Below are 27,615 nucleotides of genomic sequence, written 5' to 3'. Positions count from 1 at the left end.
CAGTCACCAATAGAGTGAAAGAAGCTACATGATTGGTCACTGATCATGATGTGCAACAGTTATATATATAATTTGTAGACTGACAAGCCAGCAGCAAAATTTGTATTTTATGAAATTACTTACAGGTAATATACCATGATAACTAATATTTGAACCATGTTTTTAGAGGATTGGTGTTTAACTAAAACAGACTTGTTATGTACTGGATCAATTAAAGCTAGACATTTTTTTTAATTAGTGCTTTAGCATCTAATATACATACAATTTATGGACAAAGCAAAATTTATTCCATAGATTAAGGAACTATTCATGGGAACTGTGTTAAAATTTTAGCATAATTATGTACTTAATAAAAGTAATACTATCCTTTTCATAAAATAAATAAATGAAGTAGAAAATAAAAATCACTGATAATTCAACTGCCAAATGATAAGCTACAATATTTTAATGATTTTTTTCAAAACTTATGTGTATTTTTTTCCTTTTTCTCAAAATTAGGAATACACAAAAACACACATATACACACATATAACCCATACTATTACATAGTCTCTTATCATTAAATATCATGAATTTTATTGCATTACTTATCATATTATTCATAAAATAACTTAGTCTGCAACTACAGCAGAAATACTTTGCTTCTTCTAATTTTTTGTTTTTCTTGTGGATATTTCCTTAACAAAATTATAAGTGATAAAGTTGTATCATAAGAGTGTAAATATTTTAAAAGATTTTGTGAAATATGACCACTTTCTTCTAGAAAAATTAAACTAATTTATAATCCCACAAGTAGTATCTGAGAATGTCCATTTTCTTGTGTTCTGCTCAACTAAGTCTATGATTATCTCTTCACTATTTTGATTTTAGAAAAGTATCAATCACTGTTTCAGTATGTATGTTGTTGATTACTAGTAAGGTTTTATATTTTTCATCTAATTTTGATAAAATATAATATTTTTGTGAGAAAATTGCTCATTTTTATTTTGCATATTCATTTTTTCTTATTGCTTTTAAATATCTTTTCATATATTAGGTACATTTTTCTTTGTCTGTCAAATAGTGAGGATTTAGTTCATAATTTTCAATATATACTTATATTTTATTTTCTTTTTCTACTTTACTTCTACATCATTGGCCAAAAATTTTAGCACCATAGTTAATAAATATGCTATAGTGGTGACCGTGGATGTATTTGTATTATTTCTGACTTTAATGGAAATGTCTTTAATATTACAACTTTTATAATGATGTTGACTATTGATTTTAGGTAGATGATCTTTATCACTTAAAAGGAGAAATCTCTATTCCAAAATAAACAAGGTGACTTTATATAAAAACAAAATATTGTCAATTTTATTAAATGTTCTGAATCAGCTGACCTGTTGAACTGAAAAATTATGTTATAGGTTAAGAGGTTAATTAAAATCTATGCTTGCATTCTTAGAATAAACTCAACATCATTAATGGTAAATAATGGTTAAAGTTATGTAGGATTTCTGCATTTATAGTCATAAATTCTATTGCTCCATGTTTTTATACAGACATTAAAATAAATAAAGCCTTAAAACTTTAATAAGGAATAAATATGTATTTGTATTTATCAAGTTAATTTCAATGTCTGAATGAACAAATTTTCATTTTGTACACTAAAACCTATTATAGTTTGTCAAGTTACACTGCATTTAAATTATGATTGATTCTAGATAAGATTTGAAATAAATATGTATATAGCAATAAATATGTACATTCTTACCCTTTTTTTTTTTTGGCTATAAAATACTTAATGTGACTTCTGACAGTACCCAACTTTTTCCATAGTCACATACATAAATTAGGAACCAGAAGAGTCAAACCATGTAAAATAAAGTATCAAAAAGTCTCCCCATATGTTCACAATAATAGTCCTTTGTTTTTTTTAATTTACATTTTTTAAAACTATTTTAGACAACAAATGTCATTCCCTTTTTCTATTTTCTGCAATAAATATCTACTATTTCAGAACAGTTTGACATATTTCATAATTATTATTGGAACAAACTCTAGTCAAAAGCATTTTTTCCAGTATTTATTTTGCCCTACTAGTTCATGGCTGAACAATTTATTCCCTTAATCTTTTTAAATGTAGAAAGAAAAACTATAAGAATTTAATTGTCCAATGTGCTGTTCTTTTATGGTATGCTGAAAAGGTTAGCATGAAAATGCATTGAGTCTTTCTACTTAGCTGAGGAGGAAAAGAAAAAAGACAGAGAAGAGAATGAGAATGTAATATTCAGTCAGTTTTCATGTCAGGTAAGGCTGCATTCTAATTATTGATAAAGTATGCATGCTTACATTTTGGCCTATTAAAAAAATCGGTATCATATTTGTCTTGGAATGAAGAAGATTGTTTTCGGCAAGATCATTTATAACCCTTTGGGCTGGACAGCTGTCCCTCTTCTCTTCTCTCCCTGCACTCTATTAATACCTTGACCCTGCTCCTATCACTTTGAACTCAAATGATTGGTTTGCTTACATGCATCTTTCAGGAAATGCAAGTTACTGATTTTTATACTCCTGTAGTCATCCTCACAGTAGGAGTTTAATAGACAATTGCTAAGCTGCTAACTGAAAACTCACTTCTAATGATACTTATTTTGAAACAAAGTCATTCTTGAAAAACTTTAGACAGGGGTACAATGGGAACAATTAATAAACAGTAATGTTTATGTAAAGTGTTCACAACTGCATGGTATTTGATGACTTGCAATAAACCACCTAAAAATATAAAATGAAACACATTTTGTAAAAGATATGTAGCATTCAGTAGGGTATTGTCAACTATGGGTCTTTGGCCAAAAAAAATTAAAAGTGGGGGAATTGACCTCTTTAAGTTTTCTCTCATCAGCAATAACCATTTGTAAATCAATTTATTTTGTATAATCAAAGTTAGAAATTAGGCATAGGCTGAAGTCAGACATCTTAGTTCAATTATTGGTACTGCCACTAACTGTGAAAAGTAACATGAACTGCATACTTTCTATGTTCTGGGAACTATATTAAGCATTTAAAATGAATTATTACATTGAATCCTCTAGGCTTTGTATTATATGGTATCCCACATCTGATCTCTCTTCTTGATTTTGCTAGCCCTGTGTTTTTGTATAATTAATTCCATCTCTTTAAGGCTTATTTTTCTCATCTAACATGGGGGGTAATAATTCCTGCCTCTTAGAGATGTTGTAAAGTCCAAGTACTTAGCAGAGTGTCTGTCACATCATAAGCCCTCAGTAAACACTGTCTACTACTTTATTGTTAGATTAGCAATTGAGGATCAAAGAGGATAAGTAATGTGAAAACTACCATTGAACAGTAAGTCCCTGAGTCTACTTTAACTCTGAATCTCAGATTCCTCATCTCTAAAAGGAAGGCAATGTAACACAACACCTTAACTGTTACTGACTCAAAATAATCTGAGGATAAGTGGCAATATTTTAAAAATGATCTACAGCAGACAATAACACAACATTGTATATCAACTATACTCCAATAAAAATTTTAAAAATAAATAAATAAAAAATGCTCAACACAAAGCCTGGCACATACTACGCTTTCAAAATCTGGAAGTTACAAGATGGAGGAGGAGGAATGAGAAGAACAAGCAGGGTAAAAATCCAACAGAGGTGTTGATCTCAAGTTCAAATGACACCAGCAGTACGTAAGACAGTCCCTATGTAATATATTGTCTACAACCATTGATAGATTTTTGTGATCATAAACGTACTGGTCTGGTTTAGACGATGTAGCCTACAGAGTGGACCAAGGAGCAATTTATGACCAAAATGCATTTCTGGTTTATCATCTGTAGCTACAACTACTGAGGAGGTCCCATCTACAATTCATTCCTAGTAGCCATCAGACATCACCAGAATATCATTTCTAGTAGCCCTAAGTGTGGATAAGAAGGATAGATGAATACTCACTCTGACCTCCTGGCTTTGGAGAAGAAAAATGCGCTTATTACATTTTCTTCCCCAGGTCAATTAGCCATGCAATTAACCTCATTCCCAAAGGTTTAAAAACTCTATCCCACTGCAAAACCTTGGCCAAATGCAAAATTTTGCTTCAATGCCTGAAGTCTATTTTTTTTACTTCATTTAAAAGTATTCTTATTGACGTCTGTGCTCTCCCAATGATGGTGTTAATATTATTCAAGTTACGCTTTCTTGCATAACTTGGTGGAAGTGATGATATGCAACCTGTGGTCCTGTCACACTGATTACAGAGGCAGTTTGTCTTCAACAAAGCAACTGTCGGCTGTTGGAGTTTGGGATGTTGCCTACATGAATTAGTGGAGTGAATCCAGCAAAAGCATTCCTTTGATATTCTTACGAACGTTTATGCTTTTAGACTGTGATCTAAAAAGATTCTTTTGAGATTTTATCCTTATTGTCAACTTAGAAGCCATTATCAAAAAGCCTTTTTGTAAATGATACTGAACTAAATACTTTACTGATATTCTAAAGATACAGTCCTCGCTCCTTTAATGTTTAAAAACAAAGAGGAATTTGCCACTAACCTAATGGGTTGGTTTGGGTCTGACCAAGTAGTTGTTAGGTGGCTAGCCTTCTTTTTATGGACAATAAAAAACCTACAGAAATATTGGTAAGATTTTAGCCTTTTCTAGAGAAAGCAAGCATAGCTATCATTTTTCAACTCTCAAATTTTTTTTGGAAAAAAAAAATTCTAACACTAGGGTGCAAGAGTTTGTAGAAAGGGCCAGTATGGACAATATTTCTAGGATGGGAGTTTGTCCACAGCTTTCAGGACAGCATATGTGTACATTCCACTGGACCCAACAATTCCACTGGGAATTCAGAAAAGTACATTTTTTTAAACTATTTGAGAAAGATTTTTTTATAATGTGGTCTTTATAATAGGAAAGAAAAGGATACAAGATAAATGTCCAAAAGTAAAGAAATGGCTGAAAAATATCATATATCTTCAAAGAAATATAATACAACCATTCATAAGGACAAATGTAGATAAGTATTTATAATACAATTTGAACTTAAAAACCAAGTGAAAAGTAGTATGTAGAGTATAAGCCTATTTTCTAAAGGTAGACTCATCTGTGAATATGAATACAGAGATAAAACTTTAAGAAGACAGAGACAGATGACACAGATTTCTTTAGTAGAATATCAATAATAAAATATCTGAAAGGATGTAAACTATTTGCCAAGGTTGTCTAGGGGCGGTAGGGTTACAGATGACTTGCTTTTTATAACATTTCTTTCCACAGTGTGCATTTATTACTAATGTATTAAAAATTGTGTTCAAATAAAATGCAACTGCACGGATGATTACAAGAAAATTATACATTATTTGCATCATTTGCATGTACCATTTTGCTAAGAAAATTAAAATGTTCTTATTTTAAATTACACACAGATCAATAAGATACTACAGAGGAAATAACTCTTTTTGAGTATAATGTAGGTTGAAAAAGTACATGAATTACCAGTAAACAGAATATGATTTTTAAACGATAAAAAATTTTCAGAATGATGAGATTAACATATAGAAGCAAGGATTTTGAGAAATGACATCTTAAATTTCTGTTTTAAAGTTTGATTTAAAACATACACAACTATGGCACCTTGACACACATTTTGGCCTCTGATATTAAGGATGAAGCTGCGTTTTTATGATTTTATGTGGTTTACAAAGACAGATAACAGAGAAGGAATACTCTGTAGTCTATTTTTTGGTTACAACATTTCATAAAATTGTTACATTTTTCATCTTATAATTCTGTTTCTCACAACTCCTTTACGATAATACAAAGAATATCGTGACAAAATGGAAGAAATAATAATTAAGGGCATGACAAGTAAATGTTTGAATTCTCACAATTATTTCTATCTTTTCCGTTAATGACTTTTAAACTTTCATTTAAAATCCAGAAATAGTTGTATATCTTATATTCTAGTTCTGAACCAAATGTTTTTCTACCTAACGTTCTCCCAATCTCCAGTTGATCATTTGTCACTTTTGATTATGTTTCAGTTTCTTCTGTACCAACTGGATTCCCCCTGATATGTCCCTGGTTGTTCAAATTATAAGGTTAGACACTGGTTATATCAGGGTGAGGACCTTTATCAACTGATTCATTTCACTGCTTTCATTCTGATAGCATCTTAAAGGCTACTAATCAACTCCCCTAAGTTGCAGCCAAATACTTTAACATGTTCAAGTAGACAAATCACAGAATAATCATTGAATATACAAGACACTGATGACATTTATTTCACTACGTTATGTATTAATATTACACAATGACATTTCTCTCTTCTGGACCATTAAACTGGAATAGTGTTCTTTTGTTACTATTACAGACTAGCAAAGACAGTCTTTCAAAGATTATCCACAGGTCCAAAAGCACTTTTATCAACGCTACTCCCATCAGTCTCAATTTTGATCTACTATTGCCAATATTTCAAATCTGATCCAAATTTACAGAAAAAGTACAAACATACAAATAGTCCCATTTTCAAAAATGTAACTATAGCAGCAACACATTTCTTCAGTCACTTATCCAGCAATCTTAAATGCTCATTATGTGTCTTTGAAGGAAGGAAGAAGAAAATGTCCTCTTAGCCAAAAATACATAAGAGCCATGGGAAGATGGGAGGTGGATGGGGTCGTCCCACAAGTTACTAACAGAAGAGTTCAACAGACTCAGCCGTCCAACAGACTCAATGCCCTTTGAAAGCTCAAGTTCATAATGATGACCATGAGTCATCAAAAACAACTTGTCTTTAACAGTCACAGGTTAAGAAAACGAGGAAGTGAACAATTTGTTTTTGAATGATTTCAAAAAACAGATTAAAACTTCTTTTAATGTTCATTTTAAAAGATCACATCTGGAAAATTTACAAAGAGTAGTTAATTCTGCAATTCTGGTAAATAAATGAAATAATCCTTTTTTTAAAATCTAGTGCATACCATACAGGCTAAAATTTTAGAGGTGCAAAGACGAACTATGGGTACTGACTTATCTCCTTAAGCATGCATAGAGAAAATAGCATTTTGTCTATACTTTTAAAATCACTGCAATTATCATAGAATATTATAATAGTACTTTACTTCTCCATTGTCCTTGTTAGATTCTGAGCTTCCTTAAGCAGGAACCAGATTTTATTGATCTAATGAATCCCAGCATAATGGCTGGAACTTTGTAACTGCTCAATAAATGCTTACTGGGTGAGGGAATGAACAAATGAATGTATGAATGAGTGAATAAATCAATGAACGGTTGATGCAATGAAAGCTCATTTCTATCAGTGAATTCATTTCTTTCATTCCTGGCTCTAGCAAAAAAAACAGAAGTGAGACAAAATTATTTCCCTTTCTACCCTCAACAGTAAAATGCCCACAGATGTCTTTATCTAGGCAATGCTTCCCATGTACTAAGAATAGCTAAGGCTTATGGTGTCAGGCCTACGTGCTTCATATATATTTGATGACTAAATCTCTCCAACAACCTACAAAGTAGTAGCTGCTATTACCTCCATTTTACAACTAAGAAAACTGAGGAATAGGAAAGAAATTGAATAAATTTCTAAAATCATCCAGTAGAATGTCAACTAGTATAAACTAGAATGTAACAATTTCTAAGGGCAGAAAAGTTTGTTGGTTTTTATTCATTACTATATTTCCAGAGCCTAGAGGAAGCCCTAACACATAGGAGGTATTCAATTTAGATACACAAATGGTAGATACATATGTACATACATACATAGGTAGATAGATAGCCCTTGCTCCTAATCCCCATGCTAGACTGTCTCCAGGGATAGAAAATGACCTCTGAGGGAGGGAGGTGTTGAGTGGATTCACTATGGCTAGATGTCCATTCTTACCTCCTTCTGTTCAGTGTCTAAACTGGATGGCAGAGCTCAGGAAACCCAAACTAGGAGTCACCCCACTCCTGGCTGGAAAATTCAGAGGTATGTAGGCAGCCCCTGCCTCTATGGGAAGGGAAACAAGGCAATCTGTTTCAAAGTGAGAGATTATAAACTGCTCACTTTTTAGTCAGTATAGTACTACTTACTGAGCTAAAAGAGGTTATTTGTTACACTATTCCCAAATGGCCTAAATGAATTAGAGATCTTTGGAAGGTCTGTAAATTGCTCCTTTCTCCTCAGAAGCTAGAAGCCAGACCAGTATGTTGGAAATTTTGTCTTAAATCTCTAATAATAATAATTGTCCTCAGGCCCTATTCAAGCTTCCTCTTTCCTTCGAATGTAGTGGTAGTTGTAATTCAAATGATGCCATTTCGTGTAATTTCTTTTGTCTACTAGATAGAGAAATCACCTTTATAAACATAAAAACTTCAGTGTACTCATGTAACTATTTTTTCCAATAGAAGTTTCTCTAGGTATCTCTAACCTTCCAATCATAAAGGTATTGTTACACAAACTTGTTAATTTATCATCATGATAGATTGGGTGGGGTGGGTGTGGAAGCATAGATAAAACTTCCAACTCTGGAGACAATCTAGACAGAAAATGGCTGAATGCTTTGCACACAATAAGTGATCAATATATGTTTGATAAATGCATGAATGTATGGAGGAATGACCTAATAGATTGCTTACATTTATAACATGCTGCAGGATGATGGTACCTTAGTATGTGCAGTATTTAATTAAATAGTAACATAAAAGGTTTAAAGGTAAATGCAATATTTTACCTGCAGAATTTTACCTGTGGATTACTATGTAATCTTAATTAGCAAATTTAAAACAATTACCATGCTTCACCATTGAGAAGACAGAAATGTTCATGTATTTAGCCTTCAATGATCTATTCCTTTCTCAGTAATTATCTTTCCCCTAGTTAGAAATTCTCATATAATTAAAGTGCCCACAGAAAAATTGTACTTACCTGCTTTGTAGGTGCTAAAATTAATAGCATCAATTAAATAACTACTAATACTATTCGACAATACTGATCAGACATTGGTGGCAATACAATGATTGTGAATACTTAATATACAAAGCCTGTCTGGCAATTCAACTATTAATATGTGGTGGCTACTTTTAGAAACTTTCTAATTCATGCAATGCATTGTCTGTACCTCTACAGGCACTGTGCAATGATTAGAAAATCATCCAATAAAACAAATTTTAATAATGTGTGAAACAAAATCTACACTTGCAAAAGTAGACTGTAGGCAGAATTATTCAGACAACTGATTCAGTTCTACACATCGTCTCTGTATAAATATAACTGATAGCCTATGTACTTTTAAGCACAGGGTTTTTTACCATGTGATTTGTGAATACAGACCATCTAACTATGGCTAGTCGTTGAATGAAGCAGAAGCACCTGGATGATGGGCTCCAGAGTTTTATTCATTGATTTTGAATACTGATGGTGTTTGATATTTGATTTTTCCCTTGAGCTTTCTGTTCTTTTTTTCCCCCCCTTTCTTTTTATTGTGTGACTTGTTCAGTGCACTAAAAAGACACATGTGAAGATACAACATGTTCCCCCAAGAGTCCAGAAGGAGGACTTTAAGATTTGCTCAAGTTTGTGGGTAGTGGCCAAGCCAAAGCAATTCTACTGTGTAATATAATAATTTAACCCTGTTTGTGGGCCAGAAAATATGGCCTGGAGTAAAGAACACATTTGTATAGTATAAACTGCATATTTTGAAAAGAAACTTAATGAAAAAGAAATGGATTATATTAAAAATGTTCTTTACATGCAACTGTTCCAAATAATATACATAATACAAAATATGGATTCATATATTAAGAAGCATGATCCATTATCTCTGTCGTTTAGTTTAATGAGTAGACATAAAAATACATTTGAGTTACTATTTGGATATAAAGCCAACTTACATTCCAAATTTTATCTAGTGCTAGACATGAGTACTACATTAGTAAATTAAAAATCCTTTTATTAGTATAGTTGCATTTAATTTTTCCTTTTAAGATTTAAAATGTCAACAATATTTGTTGACAAATTGTCAGCCTGAATCACTTGTTTGTATTAAAGTCATCTCCATTTATTATAGTAATTAGTGTCTTCCAGGGAATCTTTTTTGAATTTCATAAATGAAAGTCCGTCAGTATTTTCAAATACTTGCACCTATAATCAAGATTTTATGGTTGTACTCTAGCATAAGGCTCTACATATACAAGGCATTTCATAAATATTTGTTAAATGAAGAGAGCAAATGATGAAGCTTCACTTTAGAACAATAAGGGTACACAGTAATCATTAATTTTGTAATGGTTATTCCATGCTGAAGAGAGTAGCATCACCTCCACTGTCTTTACCGATAGGATGAATACTTAACGTAGATAATATGTTCCTAATAGATTAATAAATCAAATTATTATATTTTAGGAAAATTATGTTGAGATATTTAAGACACGCAAAATTTATAAAAACAGCAAATAATTGTGTTCCTTATTCACCACCTGATGAAAATAAAATAAAATGCCGTATACATTCCACCCTACCAATAACATCTGAAATTAGTAATATTCATTCACAAGTATTTCTTGATACTTATACTTTATATTTTTGTATTACTTGTAACATAGTATTGTTCTACATGGTTTTAATTTTACATAAATGGTATGCTGTATGTATTATTCTAAAACAAGCTTTTTGCACTCCATTGTTTGAGAAGTCTAATGTTGACACTATACCTATATTCATTCATATCCACTGCTGTATTTCATTTAAATATTTGCAAATTGTTTTTCCACAGTGGTGGCACCTTCCCATCAGTGGCGTATCAGTGCTCAGTACGTAATTCACATCTTTGTCAGCATCTGAAATTTTCAGATTTTTTCATCTTTACCAACCTCATGGGTATAAACCGTTATCTCATAGTTTGGGTTACTTTATCAATAACCAGTAAAGGTTCAGATGTTTTCATATGTAGATTGACCATTTAAGTTGCCACTTCTGGCCTCTTCTGTGAATTACCCATTCGTTATTTTGGTAAGTTTTTCAATTAGTTTGTATGATTTAAAAGTTCCCTTTGCTATATGCATTGTGTTGCCAATATCATCTGCTAGTCTGTAGTTTTTCTTTCTTTTCTTAAAAAGGTAGCTTTTGATGATTAGAAGTTTCTAATTTTAACATAGCCACGTTTACCAATTTCTTCCTTTGTTAGTTTGTGCTTCATGTGCCCAAAAGTCCAAGGGAAAAATGTTATTTATCTTCATAATAAGACATTATTGCGAAGGGCAAGACCCTGCCACTATCTTCCCCAAATTTATTTCCACTGTTTTCACTCCTCTAATCATCTTTACGTTAGAATAAGTTTGTCAAGTCACAGAAAAAAAATCTGTTGTAATATTTTGATTAGAATTAAACTGAATTTATATTATGATTGGGGAGAATTGACATCTGTTATATTAAATCTTCCTCTACATGAGCATGGTGTGGTTCTCCAATAATTCAGGTCTTTTAAATATTTTTCAATAATGTTTCCACCATACACATCATTTGGTAGGTTTTGCTTTGGATATTCCTATTCGTCTGATCCACCAAAATATGTACTCCTATATACACGTATAAAATATCCTCCCACAGTTGGAACCAAGTGGTCTGAGAGCTCACATTGTATGATTTCTTTTAAGTTTGTTCAGGTGCGTTTTATGGCCCAGAATGTGGTTAATCTAGTGAATGTTCCAAGTGAGCTTGAGAAGAATGCATATTCTGCAATTGTTGGACAAAGTAATCTAGGTGTTCAATTATATATCCAGTTGATTGAAAGTGTTGTTGAATTCAACTATGCCCTTACAGATTTTCTGCCTACTGGATCTGCCCATTTCTGAGAGAGGGGTGCTGAAGACTCTATGACAGTGACTGCATCTATTTGTACTTCCTCTTCTATCAGTTTCTGCCTTGTGTACTTTGATGCTCTGTTGTTAGGCACAAGCACATTAATGATTGTTATGTCTCCTTGTAGATTTGACCCTTTTACCACTATGTAATACCCCATCTTATCACTAATAATTTTCCTTACTCTTAACTGTGCTCTGTCTGAAATTAATATTTCAGTATTTACTCTAGTGTTCGTTTGATTAGTGTTAACATGATATATCTTTCTCCATTTCTTTACTTTTAATCTATATGTGTCTTTATATTTAATGTGGGTTTCTTGTAGACAATGTATAGTTGTGTCATGTTTTTGATCCTCTCTGACAAACTCTTTTAATTGATGTTTAGGCCATTGATGTTTAAAGTAATTACTGACATATTTGGAGTAATGCCTACTGTATCTGTTACTCTTTTCTATTCATTGCCCTCATTCTTTGATTCTATTTTTGTCTTCCACTCTTTCTGCCTTTTGTTGTTTTAACTGTGCATTTGATGTGATTCCATTTGCTCTCTTTTCTCAGCATATCAATTATCCTTTTCTTTTTTTTTTTTTTACTTTTTAAAAAAGTGGATGTCCTAGAGTTTGTAATATGCATTTCTAACTAATTTACAATAATTTACAATTAATCTAAGTCCACTTTCAAATAACACTACACCACTTCATGGGTAGAATAAGTACTTTAACAAAACAAAGCACCCCTGGATCCTCTCTTCTGTCCCTTGTATCACTGTTGCCACTTGAGTCACTAATACATAAGCTATAATCATCAAGTATGGAGTTGGCCAAAAAGTTCATCCAGGTTTTCCATCTTACTGAAAAATCCGAACGAACTTTTTGGCCAACCCAACATATCGTGCAATTATTTTGAACAAATTTTTATCTTTTAGATCAATTAAAATAAGAAAAACAAATGTTTTATTTTATCTTCACTTATTTCATCTCTAAGTCACTTCCTTTCTTTATGTAGATCCAAGCTTCTGATCTATATCATTCTCCTTCTCTCTGAAGAACTTCTTTGTTCTCTGAAGAACTCTCTGAAGAATTTCTTGCAAACAAGTCTACTGACAACAAATTCCCTCAACTTTGTTTGAGAAAGTTTTCACTTCTCCTTCACTTTCGAAGGATAATTTTGCAAGTTACAGAATTCTAGGTTGGTGGGTTGTGTCTCTCAACACTTGAGATATTTAATTTTCCTTGTGTGCATGGTTTCTGAGACGTCAGAAGTAATTCTTATCTTTATTCCTCTATAGGTTAGGTGTGTTTTTTTTTTCTGGTTTCTTTTCAGATTTTTTCTTTATCTTTGATTTCCTGTGGTTTGAATATGATATACCTGGGTGTAAATTTTTGGAATTTATTTTGCTTGGTGTTCTCAGGCTTTTGGGATTAGTGGTTTGGTGTCTGACATTCATTTGGGAAATTCTCAGTCATTATTGCTTCTTCTTTTCCATTTCTTTCTTCTCTTTCTAGTATTTCCATTATGCATATATTATATCTTTTGTAACTGTCCCACAGTTCTTAGATATTCTTTTTTTAAAATAATTTTTCTCTTTGCTATTCAGTTTTGGTAGTTTCTATTGACATATTCTCAAGCTCAGAGATTCTTTCTTCAGCCGTGTCCAGTCTGCTAATGAATCCATCAAAGACATCCTTCATTCCTGTTATAGTGTTTTTGATCTCTAGCATATCTTTTTTTTTTTAGAATTTCCATCTTTCTGCTTACATTACCCATCTGTTCTTGTGTATTATATCATTTTCCCATTAGAACCTGTAGCATATTAATTATAGTTGTTTTAACTTCCCAATCTGATAATTCCAACATTTCTACTATATCTGAATCTGGATCTGAAGTTTGCTCTGTCTCTTTAAACTTTACTTTTGGTCTTTTAGTATGCCTTTTAATTTTTTTTTGAAAACTGTACATTATGTACTGGATTAAAGGAACTCCATAAAAATATGCCTTTAGTGATGTGGTCTAAGGTGTGGGGTGTGGAGAAGTGTTCAATAGCCCTATAATTAGGTCTCAGGCTTTTAATGAGTGTGTAACAGTCCCTCAGTCTGACCCCTTAGACACAGCAGGATGACTAGAGGGGGCTGGAGTCGAATATTTTCCTTTCCCTTAACTGTATTTTAATGTCCATTTTAGGAGTATCTTGCTATTTTATACACTCCACCATCTATAATGCTATTATTAATAGAGTTTACATTTATTATTAAATATTAAATATTAATATTAAATATTAATATTAAATATATTAATTATTAATTAAATATATTAAATATATCATTATTAAACAATATTAAATATATAATAATGATATAAATATATCATTATTAAACAATATTATTATTTAAACAATATTATTATTTAATACAGCTTATATATATTTACTGGTTCACTTGCTTATAATTCCTTCTTTTCTGAAATCTTCCTCCTTTTCTGAAATCATTATATTTCTTTATGAAGTATAGCCTTTAAAAATTCTTTCAGTGAATCTACTGGTGGTGAAGTTGATAAATTTTTGTTAGACAAAAATGTATTTTTTCTCCCTTGTTGTTAATTGATAGTTTAGCTACAAATACAATTCTAGGTTTGTTGGTTACTTTCTCTTTGGAATTCAGAGGTATTGCACTATTCCACTGTCTTCTGGCTTCTATTGTGGATTGAGATATCCAATGTCACAGTTTCTTATAAATTCAGATCTATAAATAATTTATCTTTTTCTCTGGTTACTTTTTAGTATCCACTCTTGGTCTTTGATGATCATCAGATTCATTATATCTTACCTATGTATTTTTTTTCATAGTCTACATAGGATTCAGAAGAATCATGCCATTCCTCAGCTTTGGACAATTATTTACCCTTATCCCCTTAAATATCATATTTCTTCATTTGTATATGTTCATCATCTCTATTTACTTCTTCTACAAAGCTGTCTCAATCTATCCCCTTGATCCTAACCTCTTTTTCACATTTTAAACTTGCATTTTAAAGACATTTATGTATATACCTATCTCGGGGAAACAAGTATAAGTGTTTTTCAAAGATTAATAATATCATCCACGTGTCAGACAGGAAATGAAATTCTTGACCTTGACTCACTAAATGTACCTCTAATGGAGATTCTATAATACTAACTGCCAGAATGCTAGTTACATGAAAATGAATTAATTCATTAGTGTTACAAAACTATCGTATAAAATGAAATACATTTACAGTAAAAAATTTCTGTGAGCAAAAAGAAAACATAAGAAGTCATAAAGCTTGATGTGTAATAAAAATATGACACAAGTTAGTCATGATGACTCATACTTCTGGACTTCAGTGCTCTAAAGGAATACACTCTCTCAAATAACAGGAAATATTCATTTACATAAAAAGCAATGTAGAGTGTGACGCTGGCACCATTCAAATTATTGAATGGTAGGAAAGTTTATTATATAAAATGCTTTAAGCTGGCTCTGCTATTTATAATACTAACAAAAATGCATACTGATGGTGTGATTTTAGTTAAAATTCATAAAATCCATGATTAATGTTATCAAAGGGTCACAAATCAGAGCCACAGAATAAAGGAAGTATTCATGGTTCCTAATAAATTGCTCTGTGAATGCTTGACCACCCCTGCAGACAATGATGTCACACGATGATGAAAGACTAGTTAAGTAGCCAACAAAGTGCGCGTGCTTGGCAGAGGCAGTGGTCAGCGCATCATTCTTGGCCCAGAGCCCTTGAAAGGTGCATGCAGCTATTAAAAGAAAATGAAAAATTCTAAGGATGCAAGTTTCAATGGATAACACTTTTCTTAAAGCTAGATTCTATCAATATTTGAACTCTTAGACCAGGTAAAGAAAGTGCCAGACAGGAGGGGAAAAGAAGTAAGACCTATATTGTAGCTATGCCACCATGTTAGTTGACATAGACTAGTTAGTTCCATACACAAGCTTCCAATTCCTAGGTTGTATTCTGCCATGATCTTAACACATATTTTTTGATAGTTATAATGGACTTCCTGAGCAGGTGGACCAGAGGTACTTTATTACAATAAAGCTAATAATACGACTAGTTAGGAAATGACCTATAAAGTACAAAGGAGTTGTGGGGATGGGATGTAGAAGCTGTCAATGACAAATTGGCCCTTGCCATGGGCACTGGCCATCTACCTCCACAAGGATTAAATTATGTGCTGCTGCAGCTGCTGACTTTCAACACCCCCCTGAAAGGAGTTCAGGTGGAGAGCAGCAATGAGGCACTCTGTGCTCTGGGAAAAATGGGTAGAACAGGTCTTCAGATAGATATTTTCAGGAGCCAATTTTATGAGCCCAATTCTTGCATCTCCTCATATCTAGAAAAGCACTAAAATCCTTCACGGTGACGTCTGCTCCTCGTGACTAGCAGAGACCTTCTGCAAAACAATATGTGCTCGACTGCATGTACTCCCCCTTCACCAAAATCACATATACACTGACCTACCTGCCTACCTCTTTGGAGCAGTTTCTCAGAACTATCTGGGATGCTGTCTCCCGGGCTGCAGTCCTCATTTTGCCTCAAATAAAACTTAACTCACAACTCTCATGTTGTGCATTTTTCAGGTCGACAAAGCCTATGTACCAAAATAACACATATTGAATAACTCCATGATATGAAATTTTAGAACAGGCAAAATTAACCTACAGTGACATTGAACAGATTGGTGGTTTCCTGGGATTGAGGTTTGGGAGGAGATATTGACTAGGAAGGAACACAAAAGAGTGGGGAGAGGAAAACATTCTATATCTTGATCATGGTGGTTATTACATGAGGGGATACATTTGCCAAAACTCATCAAACTATACTTTTTTTTTTTTTTGCGGTACGTGGGCCTCTCACTGTTGTGGCCTCTCCCGTTGCGGAGCACAGGCTCCGGACGCGCAGGCTCACCGTCCATGGCTCACGGGCCCAGCCTCTCCGCGGCAATGTGGGATCTTCCCGGACCGGGGCACGAACCCGTGTCCCCTGCATTGACAGGCGGACTCTCAACTGCTGCGCCACCAGGGAAGCCCCAAACTATACATTTTTAAATGGGTATACTCTATTGTACGCAAATTATACTTCAAGAAAGTTGATTTAAAAAGGAAAAACAGTAGTTCTGCAAGATGTTCCCATGAGTCATATTTGGTAAAGGGGACAAGAAATCTCTTTCTTACACTATTTCTTACACTAGTATATGAATTTACAATTATCTCAAAAAATTATTGAAGTTAAAAATACATAAATGAAAATAATTATCCAAATAAAATTAAATTACTCATTTTAAAACAGTATCAACAATCATATGATCCATACAAGTTCAATGCCATGTAATCCTGAAATCTACTTTAAAACATTCAACTCTGCTCAAAAGTTTTTGAATAGCGTCCAGTCTGTTGGGATTTGTTTTTCCATAGATTAATCCTAAAATGGATCAGTAAATTAATTACTCACTGCTTCAGTCATTTGGAGGGAAGAAATGTGGCAGTATGCAAAAATTATTCTCTATTAATGAAATATGCCATTCTAATTTATTGCATACATAATACATTAAAGTCAAAGCCTTAAAATTGCCAATACCATACCAAAATATGTCAGTTCCCAGTCCAACAGCACTGAGCGGAGTCAGTCAGCCTCCCGAAGATAAATGCTTTAGGTTTCACAAAACGTTTAAGAAAAAGTAAGTGTGCCTTTAAGTTCATCTTAGAATCAGTGGTGTTTTTGGTAATAGATTTTCTTGAGTTGTTTTTGGTTACTTGTTAGTTTTATAATTTTATGAATGCACAAAATAAATAGCAGCTATGAAATAGACTGCCAATCCAGCTATACCCAAAATAAATAATCATGTATTCTGGCTACTAGTGTAAGTCTCAATATTAGTGAGTTTTGTGTTTTAGGGTTCAGAAGTTTATAAGTGTCTGAAGACAGGCAGTTAACATGAATGAGGTCACCTAGATATAAAGCTAAGGACAGTAGTAAATTTAGTAGCAAATGAACAGTGATAATGCTCTGAAGATGGTAATTGCTACCGTGAGTTAGCCAACTGTTGCCATGGGGAACATGAGCATAGTAGTGGACTACTTTCTAATTAAGAGAACTCAGAGGTGTAACCAAAAAAAAAAAGAAAGAAAGAAAAGTGAAAACTTTTGTTGGAAAATAAAGAAAAAACTATTTAAACACTGTTCCCACCTGAGGACCACCAGCTCCTAACATCAACTTTATAAACAACTAAAGAATGTTTCATACAGAAAATTCTCTAGAATGGCTCCACATATGAACTTGCTTCTGAATTCACCATTCCATTCCTTTCCCCCGACTTCATTCATTTTCACTTCTGCTAAAAACACTTTCTCATAGGACTGACAATTGCCCAGAACTGGCATCTTCTCAAATCTTACGTTTTCATCTGTTTACCAAATGGCTATAATATAATTCACAAAAGCCCCGTTTATTGAGTAATATTATTAATGGCTAGCATAATACTGTGAAATTGAAGACATTCTTTTTGGATTATGTCCAGATCTTTAAAAAGAACATTGGTTCCAATAGGATATGAATGGCTTATATACCAAAACTTATTATTTTAAAAAGTGGAACAACGTGAAAAGCATTTGAATAAATATATTTTCAAATTATTTTAAGACAACTTTTTTGTCTTTATTTTAAGACAATTATTTAAGACAACTTTTTCAGATACCTAAGTGTATTAAAATATCTAGAATGATAACAAAAGAGAAGCTCATGCTATGAATGCATTATAAAATCATTTTTTATTTTCAACACACGGTTGAAAATATCATAAGACTGAGAAATCATTCAACTTAACAGTCTATTTATTTTTTCCCTTCAGCTGCATTTGCCAAACTTTGGTAAGTGAATGATATTTGTTGCTTTTTTATTTATGGCTACATTCACGAATTATCAAAATATGACAGGAGGAAAATAACAGAAAAGTCAACTTTGAAACTTTTGTTTTCAAAAGGCACTTAGCGTCGAAACAAGAAGCATTAAAACATATTCTCAACCTAAATTATAGTTAATTATTTCACTAGTTCATAATCCAACAGTCACCACCTGAGACCAAGTCTGAAAATCCCAACTTGACTTCTGAAACCAATCATAAGCTGTGATACATTTAATGGCTCTATTTTTAAGGGGAAGCATGAAATCATGCAAGAATCATAAAATATCATTTAACCAGGAGCAGTTAAAGAAAGAGAAAAAGGAAAAAATGGAATGAGGCATGGAGAGGAAGAGAGATGGGGGTGAGGGCGGAGGAGAGGAACTAACTAGTCAAAATAAAGCAAGAGAAGCTCAGATAACAACATATCAAATGAATGTATTAGCCAGTCCTCAGTTTGCATTTACTAGACAGATTCAGATCAAAGTGCCCTATTCAATTCATCCCAGAGCATTTTTTAGTTAGGTAATTAATAGGTTTGGAGAGGAAGGGTGAGGTTAATGAAAGAAATCACTGCCAGGAAAGAAGTGTCTATCTTAAAGGATTAAAAGAAGACACTAAGAAAAACCAAATAAATGTCACTTTAAAATCAAGAACAAATCAAAATCCCCAAAATTTAAACACACAATTATGGCTGAATGAAGAGTGAGTCAATCAAGTTAATCCAATTAATTTCCTTTCTGCGACAACATGATAAGCCATACAATGAAACATTAAAATCAATGCTTTTTCAAAAGATTTGTTTTCATGATATACTAATCAAATCAAACTCAAAGCCTCCAGTGTGAGATATCCAAAAACTGTAGAAGATTCCTTTTTTCAGAGGGATTATCAACTAATGGGGAAGACTAAATGTATAAATAAAAAGATCAGCAGTATAAAGCAATGATCTGGAGAAAAAGTTGAAAGGGGCCTCTGAATTAGAACATGCAAGTTTTGGTTTGAGCACACAGAAAGAAAGGTGGCTGTAACCAAATCAAAGACCATGAGTTGAAACTGAAGATCAGCATCACATCCTAAATGTGCCAGAGGAAGCCTGCATTTTAGATAATATTCTTGCCATTGAACTATATGCACTAATGTTGTAGTCAAAAACAAATTAGATTAAGAATCTCAGACGACAGAAATGGAGTTTGCCAAATCCTTTACAGATGGTCTTAAAAGAATAAGATATTCCATGAAATTCTAAAACAAACTACACAGAGAAGTGAAGTGACTAACGAAACAAGTCAGGGAAAGATCTAGGAGGCAAGGAAGCTCACAAGTCATACAGGAGTCCAGAGACAGTGCTATTATTTTAAAAGCTAAAATATACTAACCTATAATCCCATATTTATGTAACCACAGATACAGATACAACCATTCCATACTCTTGTCAATGCAGAATTGCTTTGTAGAATGACAACTACATAGTGTAACTCACTGTATTTACAACTTTACTTTAATATACATATGGCCAAATTACCCTCCAAAATTTTTGTACCAATTGGTAGTTCCGTCAATGATATATAAAAAGTTCACATTCTCACAAACCTAAATGTTACCAGTTTTGAAACTTTTGCTAATTTGATAGGTTAAAGACAATATTTTATTATAATTTGCAATTTTCTAATTAAAACTGAGGTTGGGTAAACTTTCATATGTTTGTTGAAAATTGTCAGTTCTTCTTTGTAAAATACTTGTTAACATATTTGCTCCTTATCATTATTATTTTTCTAATTATTCTTAAAGTGTTTTTGTGTATTAGGGTTTGTGACATAATAAAATATATTATATTTTTGGGCTGTGGCACACAGCTCCTAAACCTCTTGTAATTTCCTAACTGATAAGAATGATAGGGACATATCTTGTTATAATATTTGGTTTCTGTCCCCAGTTCCTAAAATAGCTCCAGAACAAAAAGGTAAAAGAGCATCTTTTTTTATTCATAACAAGTCCCTTTCAACCCCACCTGAGTTTATTTTAATGAGGTGATTTTTGGAAACACCCTAAGAACAGGGGCTGGTTGCCAGGGTTAGAGGGTTGGAACTTTCAGCCCCATCTCTGGATCTCCAGGGAGGGAGAGGGCCTAGAGGTCAAGTTCAATCACCAATGGCCAATGATTTAATCAATCATGCATAATGAAACTTCCATAAGAACTCTGGCTGAAGAGGTTCAGAGAGCCCACAGATTGATAAACACATTGAGGTGCTGGGAGGGTGGCATGGTCAGAGAGGACACAGAAGCTCTGCGCCCCTTCCTCCTTACCTTCCCTATGCATCCCCTCCATCTGGGCTGTTCCTGAGTTGCATCCTTTTATAATAAATGGTCGTCTAATAAGTAAAGTATTTACTTGAGTTTTGTGAGCCATTCTAGTAAATTATCAAACCAAAAAGGGGGTTGGGGAACTCCCAATTTGCAGCTAAGTCAGACCGAAGTTGTAGTTAACCTGGGGACCCACTACTTGCAGCTGGCATCTGAAGTGAGAGCTCCTCTGGTGGGACTGACCTCTAAACCCATGGGGTCTGTGATACTTCCAGTTAGTGTCAGAATTGAATTAAATTGTAGGACACCCAGTTGATGTCCACAGAGAAGTGAATTGCTTTGTGTAGAAAAACCCCATGCATCTGGTGTCAGAAGTGTAAGCAGCAGTTGTAGAAGAACAGTGTGTTTTGCCTTTTTAGAAGGCTCTCAAATCTTTATCTGTTAATATGATGTAAATATTTTCTATCAGCCTCATCACTTATCATTACACTATAGTTATTTTAGTCCTTACACTATAAAGAATTTTAAATATTTATATGAAAAAATATGTCAATATTTTTTCATGACTCCTGATATGCTTGTTTGTTTCTTGTGTATTTCATATGCTACACTTATATAGACCCCCCCACCTGAGATTTAGAAATACTGCTCTAATCGTTATTTTAATAAATTTAGTTATTTTTACACTTAATTCTTTAAGCGCCTAGATTTTTGTACATGCCATGAGGTAGGCCTCGAACTTTATTTTCTTACAAATTGGCAGCCAATTGCTTCAAACACCATTTACTGAAGACTCCATACTCTTATTTTTGGTATGATTGTTACTGCTGCTGTAACCCTCTTTCATATGAGCTGTTACTGATGTTTATGCTGAATATTTCTAACAAACCTCTCTCAAATTTTTTTCATTTACCTCTTATTCTTAATGATGTAGCTAAATTTCCACTTCAACTATGAAACTTACCCTGATGATCATAGACAAGCTAAAATAATGTAATTTCTAAGTAATTTTACTGTAGATTTTTAAATTAACTACTTAAAATTCCTGATATCAGTAATGAATTAAACTTGATTGATGGACGTACATAAAGATCTCTCTATGTACCTTTGCACAAATTTACCCTTTAGGTGTAGTAATGTGACCCTTTTTCTTTTAGCGCCATCTATTCAGATACCTTAAAAATTGTTTTATAAAATATGATAAACATGAGATGCTGATGAAACAAAGATGAGAAAAGAAAGGAAAAAGAAAATCTCTGCGTTTAGTATTAGTTGTTATTTCCCTCTTAGAGTATTTTTAAATGAAATTTTCAAATTTATTGATGGCTTTAATTTTTCTCTATGAAAAAGTTTTCTGAAATAATTAACATTTTAAGTTCATATCAATTTACTTTTATTCATACCCAGAAATTAGACCAAATCAAGTTTAAGGAATTTATATTCAACAACCCAACACCTCTTTTTTGAGATTCCCATGCATAAACAGAGAACTCACATGAAGTCCTTCAGTGAAACTTTCCCGAGAGCAGAGGCATCTATAGGGCTGGCTTTTCGTGTCACAGTTATCAGCATGACCACGGCACTGACACCTGTGAACATGAGCGTCAGACAACTCCTTAGAAACACCAGCTCAATCATGAATATATTTAAAGACCTACATATATATATATATATATATATATATATATATATCCACTATGTGAATCCAACAAGGGAGACAAATGTGTTAATCAACACAAAAATTAGTTTCTCTTTAATCATGTGTATATTCATAACAGTTTTAAATTAACTTAAGTACGGGAAGGATCGTCATTAATATCCAAACCACATTGACCATGAAGGAAATTTTCAAGCCCATCTTGGGTTGTTTACACCTATGTTAACCATGTGACAAACCTGCCAAGAAAAGGCATTTACTGCAACTACTGACAACACAGTTAAGACTATACAGTTCAGAATAAACTGGAAAATAAAGTTAACAAATTCCAATTTTTTCCCCAAAATTAGATGGTGAAAATTTAATAGTATTATTTTTTCATTGTGCTATGACTTAACAAATAACACTTACATGTTGATATTCTGATCTGTTTTGAAAGATGTTCTTTATTCACAAGATATATCATTCTTCTAGTACAAACCAATTTTAAATATTGTCTATATATGCACTATTTCCATACTAGGGAGTATGCTGCCTCCTAGTTCTCCAGGTATTCATTTGTTTAAATTTGTTCTCAATTAGATCAGATATCTATAAATTAATTAGAGTATATGTGATTTTTCCTTTAAAGGAAAACAGATATTCCTCATAAAACTGTGAATTGTGGACTCAGGGAGACCAAGCCCAACACTTATAAACTAGCTGGTACTATAGTTGTAACTCTAAATCTAGCTCCTGCTCTTTGATTTCAAGAATACTTGAAAATTACATTCCAGAACAAACTAAGCAAAATATTTGGTAAATATTTTCTAAGTTGGATTCATAGTATCATAACTTCTAAACCAAACAGCTTTTGAAAATTGATTTTATAACAGTGTAATATTATGTACAGCAAAGACTTGCATACAAATCTCCCCACAAAATCTTAAGATTATGAAACCAATTCAGTACATGAAGATTAGAATCTGGCTTGCTCTGAAATTTTTGTTAATGTATTTTAAAATAAGTATGACAAAAGTCTAATTAGAAACAATATTCATAATGAAAATCACACTCGAAACCTTGGTAATGAACACTACCTTCCAGTGATGGTGATTTCATTGACCCCGTAGTATCTGTGTCTGGGGCTGACAGAAGTCTCAGTTGTATGGTACTGTCCATGGAAATGAAGTCGTACTTGTGTGGCCTTTACAAACTCTTGAAGAGCTGGGGTATTATAGAAATTATTGTATCCAGGACGATGATTTGGTCCAGGTGTTAGGATGCTAAAGGTGACATTACCACGGGAATATGGAGTAAAACTGTTGATGAAATTTGAAATCATAAGATATTCATATTTTTGACAAAACAAAAATCACAACACAATATTAATAATAGCTTAAATTCTTCATGCTGGGAGAACAAACATATTCCATATATTTCATATACAAACAATATAAGAGCATTACAGAAAAATATAGTAAAACATTTCCTTGAGGACATAATAAAAATCCTATTAATATAGATAACTTGGTAGACAATCTGAAAATCAATTTTAAAGCACAAGTGAGACTGTAAGCAAGAGATACTCTAAAGTTTTACAAGAATTTTAAACATTGTTTAAAACTCAATTTAGGGAGGAGTCCTAGAAAAATCTGCCTTAAGAAAGTTGGTGGTAGAAGGAAGTCTCTACCAACCTGGTTAGCTTACATGTAGGTTACTACTGCTCATTAGTCTCCTAAAATTAACTCCTAAATACATTCAAAGACAATCATTTAAAAATATTCATACTTGGGAAGCTGAAGACAGTTGACAGAATCAGAATTTTCCAATTCTCCATTGTTTTTCATTCCGAAAGTGCTGCAATTTCTAGCAAAATACTGCCAATCCTCCCAGTCTAGGCTGTTGTCTTTCTTCCTTTGAATCCTTATTGCTGTTGGTTGTGGACTAGAGAACTGAATGATGATGTAAAACACCTGAAAATGGATGTTAATTATTGTCACTGAAGTTTTAAGTTTGACCCATCAGTATAAATCATGGAATTGTTAGATTCAAATATAATAACTTCCTTATAATGATAATTACCAAATATTTATTAGATATCCAGAAATTTCATAGCCATATAGTAAAGGCCACACATTCTATAACTGCAGATATGTCCCTCTTCTCAAGAATTTTATAAATTAAGGTGGAAATTAATATTAAGTTTGTTATAAAGATGAAAAAAGAACATTACTTATATGAAATAATTGTTATATATTTCTTCTTAAGTAGTAATTTAAAATAAGGACCTCAGTTTTTATTAATTTGTGCTACTTGATATTGAAAAGATGTTTCAATATTTCATATAATTTTGACACAAATCTCTAATTTTTCTCTAAAATATTAGGTCCTACATACCTTCTTTGAAATATTTTTATTTCATACATTATAATACACTACTTTAGTAAGGTAATGGTCAATTGCCTAATTCAGTTTTCACTTTATAGTTGCAATGTGTCCCCAAATAGATGTGTTCAAGTACGAACTCTTGGTACTTGTGAATGTGACCTTATTTGAAAATAGGGTCTTTGCAGATGTAATTAAGTTAAGGGTCTCAAGGGGAGATAATCCTGGGTGTAGGATGGTCCTCATGAGAGAAGAAAGAGAAAGAATTGACATACACCCAGAAAAAGGAAGAAGGCCATGAAAAAAGGAAGTAGAGATTGGAGTTATGCTGCCATGAACCAAGTAATGCCAGGAGCCACCAGAACCTGGAAAAGGCAAAGAAGGATTCTTCCCCAGCGTCTTTAGAGGGAGCATGGCCCTGTCAACACCTTGATTTCATACTACCGATATTCAGAACTGTAAGAAATTTCTGCTGTGTACAGCCATTCAATCTGTGGTCATTTGTTGAAGCCACCGCTGGAAACTAACACACATCCCACTGTTTCAAATTACCTGATACTGTCCATTTTCCAAATCTATTGAAATAGTCACTCCTTGATTGAGCTGGGTCATGTTTGTAAACACACGGGAAAGCCACGAAGTACCAATATTGTTATCATTGACAAAAGAAAGAGGATGGGCTTCAGGATTCAGCCGTAACACCCTATTATTGGTTGTGTCTTCTGCATCATTAGGAACACAGTATCGCTGTTCCAAACGAGGAACCCGAGGGTGGCTGCCAGGGCAACGGCAATGTGACTGGGTATGCAATCTGGGCAGATCTCCAGAGAAAACTTCCTGAATCTCTCTGTGGGAGTCAAGAAGCAGACGGTAAGGACCAAGAGCTCAACAGTGACAGCTCTTCTAAGAGGTGTTACCAATGTCTATCACTATTTTGTTTTGATTTGCAGCCATTTAGCTTTAATAATTTTCTAAACAGAACATAAAATCAAAGTCATTCCTGGCCAAATAAACATACTCATTCTCAGAAAATGGATATCAAAAACATCAGTACATTTTTTTAAATGAAGTATAGTTGATTACAATGTTGTGTTAATTTCTGCTGTACAGCAAAGTGATTCAGTTATACATATACATTCTTTTTTATATTCTCTTCCATTATGGTTTATCACAGGATATTGAATATAGTTCCCTGTGCTATACAGCAGGACCTTGTTGTTTATCCATTCTAAATATACCAGTTTGCATCTGCTAACCCCAAACTCCCACTCCATCCCTCCCCCACCCCGCTTGGCAACCACAAGTCTATTCTCTGTGTAAAAACAGTACTTTCTTAAGTGTTAACTTTGTACATCAAGAAGCATGAACAAGTCCTTGACTGATTATCAAGATATTTATTAAGATATAGTATTTTACTGGGCCTACTTGTAATAAAAAGAAAGGCAACATTAACTTAGGTTGTTCAGCTGACTTACCACTGAGAGCGAACAATAATGTACTGAAAATAATGAAAGTTATAGATAGGGTCTCTCCTTTATCCATGGGAAAGAAGTAAGAAAATAAGTATCATTTTATCTGCTGCTGTTTTAGGCAAAGGGACTGAGGCCAAGACCATTTGTCAATGGTTTCCTGTGACTCATCAGTACAGATTCTGGCACCCTAAGATGCTTCAATGGCTTCAGATCATATCGCCACTGCCAAGAGTCAAAGAAGAACGCCAGTTTCAGGCAGATATATTTAATTTTTCCATTAAGGGCAATATACTGATCTAGAGCAGAATCAGTCATTCTATTTATAGGCATTCTTCCACATAGCACCTTTCCAGACATTTCAGATAGGCCAACACCAGTAACCCAGGTCTAAGTAGAGAGACTAGACTTCTCTCCAACCCCACCGAAGGCAATGGAGGAGGTAGGAAGCTTTTTCATTCACTAAATTGCATAAAGGCATGCCTTCTTCTTTAAATCTCATTCATAGTTTTCAATTGATATCACATGTTGCATGGGGCCAAAAGTGACCATCCAGTAAGAGCTTTATCTCAGGGAAATCTTTATTTGCAATGCTGCTCATCAGCATTTTAGACAAAGGTGATTTAGAAGATGGTGAGGCTAGTGGCAGTAATCTCCCCAAGACTGTGTTTCAGTGGTACAGCATCCTATATTTAGGCATCTCTAGATCATATAGACGAACAAAAAAAATGTGTATATTGCTAATGGACATACCACTGACCACTGCAGCACCACAAGAGCAATGCTTTTCAACTTTACAAGAGCTAGTCCTGTCATGTGGAAATTCACCATACTAATCTACATTTCCCTTAAAGAAATAGGAATAAACATTCTTCTTTTTGAAGTGAATAAGAGCAACTCATCCATACAACAATTTACTATTATATCATCAAATCATAACTTGGGAAACAAACTTCAGAGGATGTCTCAGGCAGAATTTCACTTTAACTTTCTGAACAGAATGGAAGCC

General features: G+C 33.3%; 1 protein-coding gene across 2 annotated transcripts in view; it reads right to left on the bottom strand.

Moving 5' to 3' along the window:
- Positions 1 to 27,615, bottom strand: part of USH2A (usherin) — a 782,904-nt gene that overhangs the window by 663,619 nt on the left and 91,670 nt on the right. For both annotated transcript variants that reach the window (XM_049708908.1, XM_049708907.1), the window contains 4 exons: positions 25,690 to 25,984; positions 24,541 to 24,725; positions 23,850 to 24,071; positions 22,609 to 22,702 (listed from right to left, as the gene is read on the bottom strand). In XM_049708908.1, the coding sequence (XP_049564865.1) occupies positions 22,609 to 22,702; positions 23,850 to 24,071; positions 24,541 to 24,725; positions 25,690 to 25,984 (796 nt within the window). The remainder of the gene's footprint in view (positions 1 to 22,608; positions 22,703 to 23,849; positions 24,072 to 24,540; positions 24,726 to 25,689; positions 25,985 to 27,615) is intronic.

This window comes from Orcinus orca, chromosome 1 (assembly GCF_937001465.1).
Source record: "Orcinus orca chromosome 1, mOrcOrc1.1, whole genome shotgun sequence".
NCBI classification, from domain to species: Eukaryota; Metazoa; Chordata; class Mammalia; order Artiodactyla; family Delphinidae; genus Orcinus; species Orcinus orca.
Note: the sequence above shows the minus strand (reverse complement) of the source record. Positions and strands in the feature narration are given on the sequence as shown.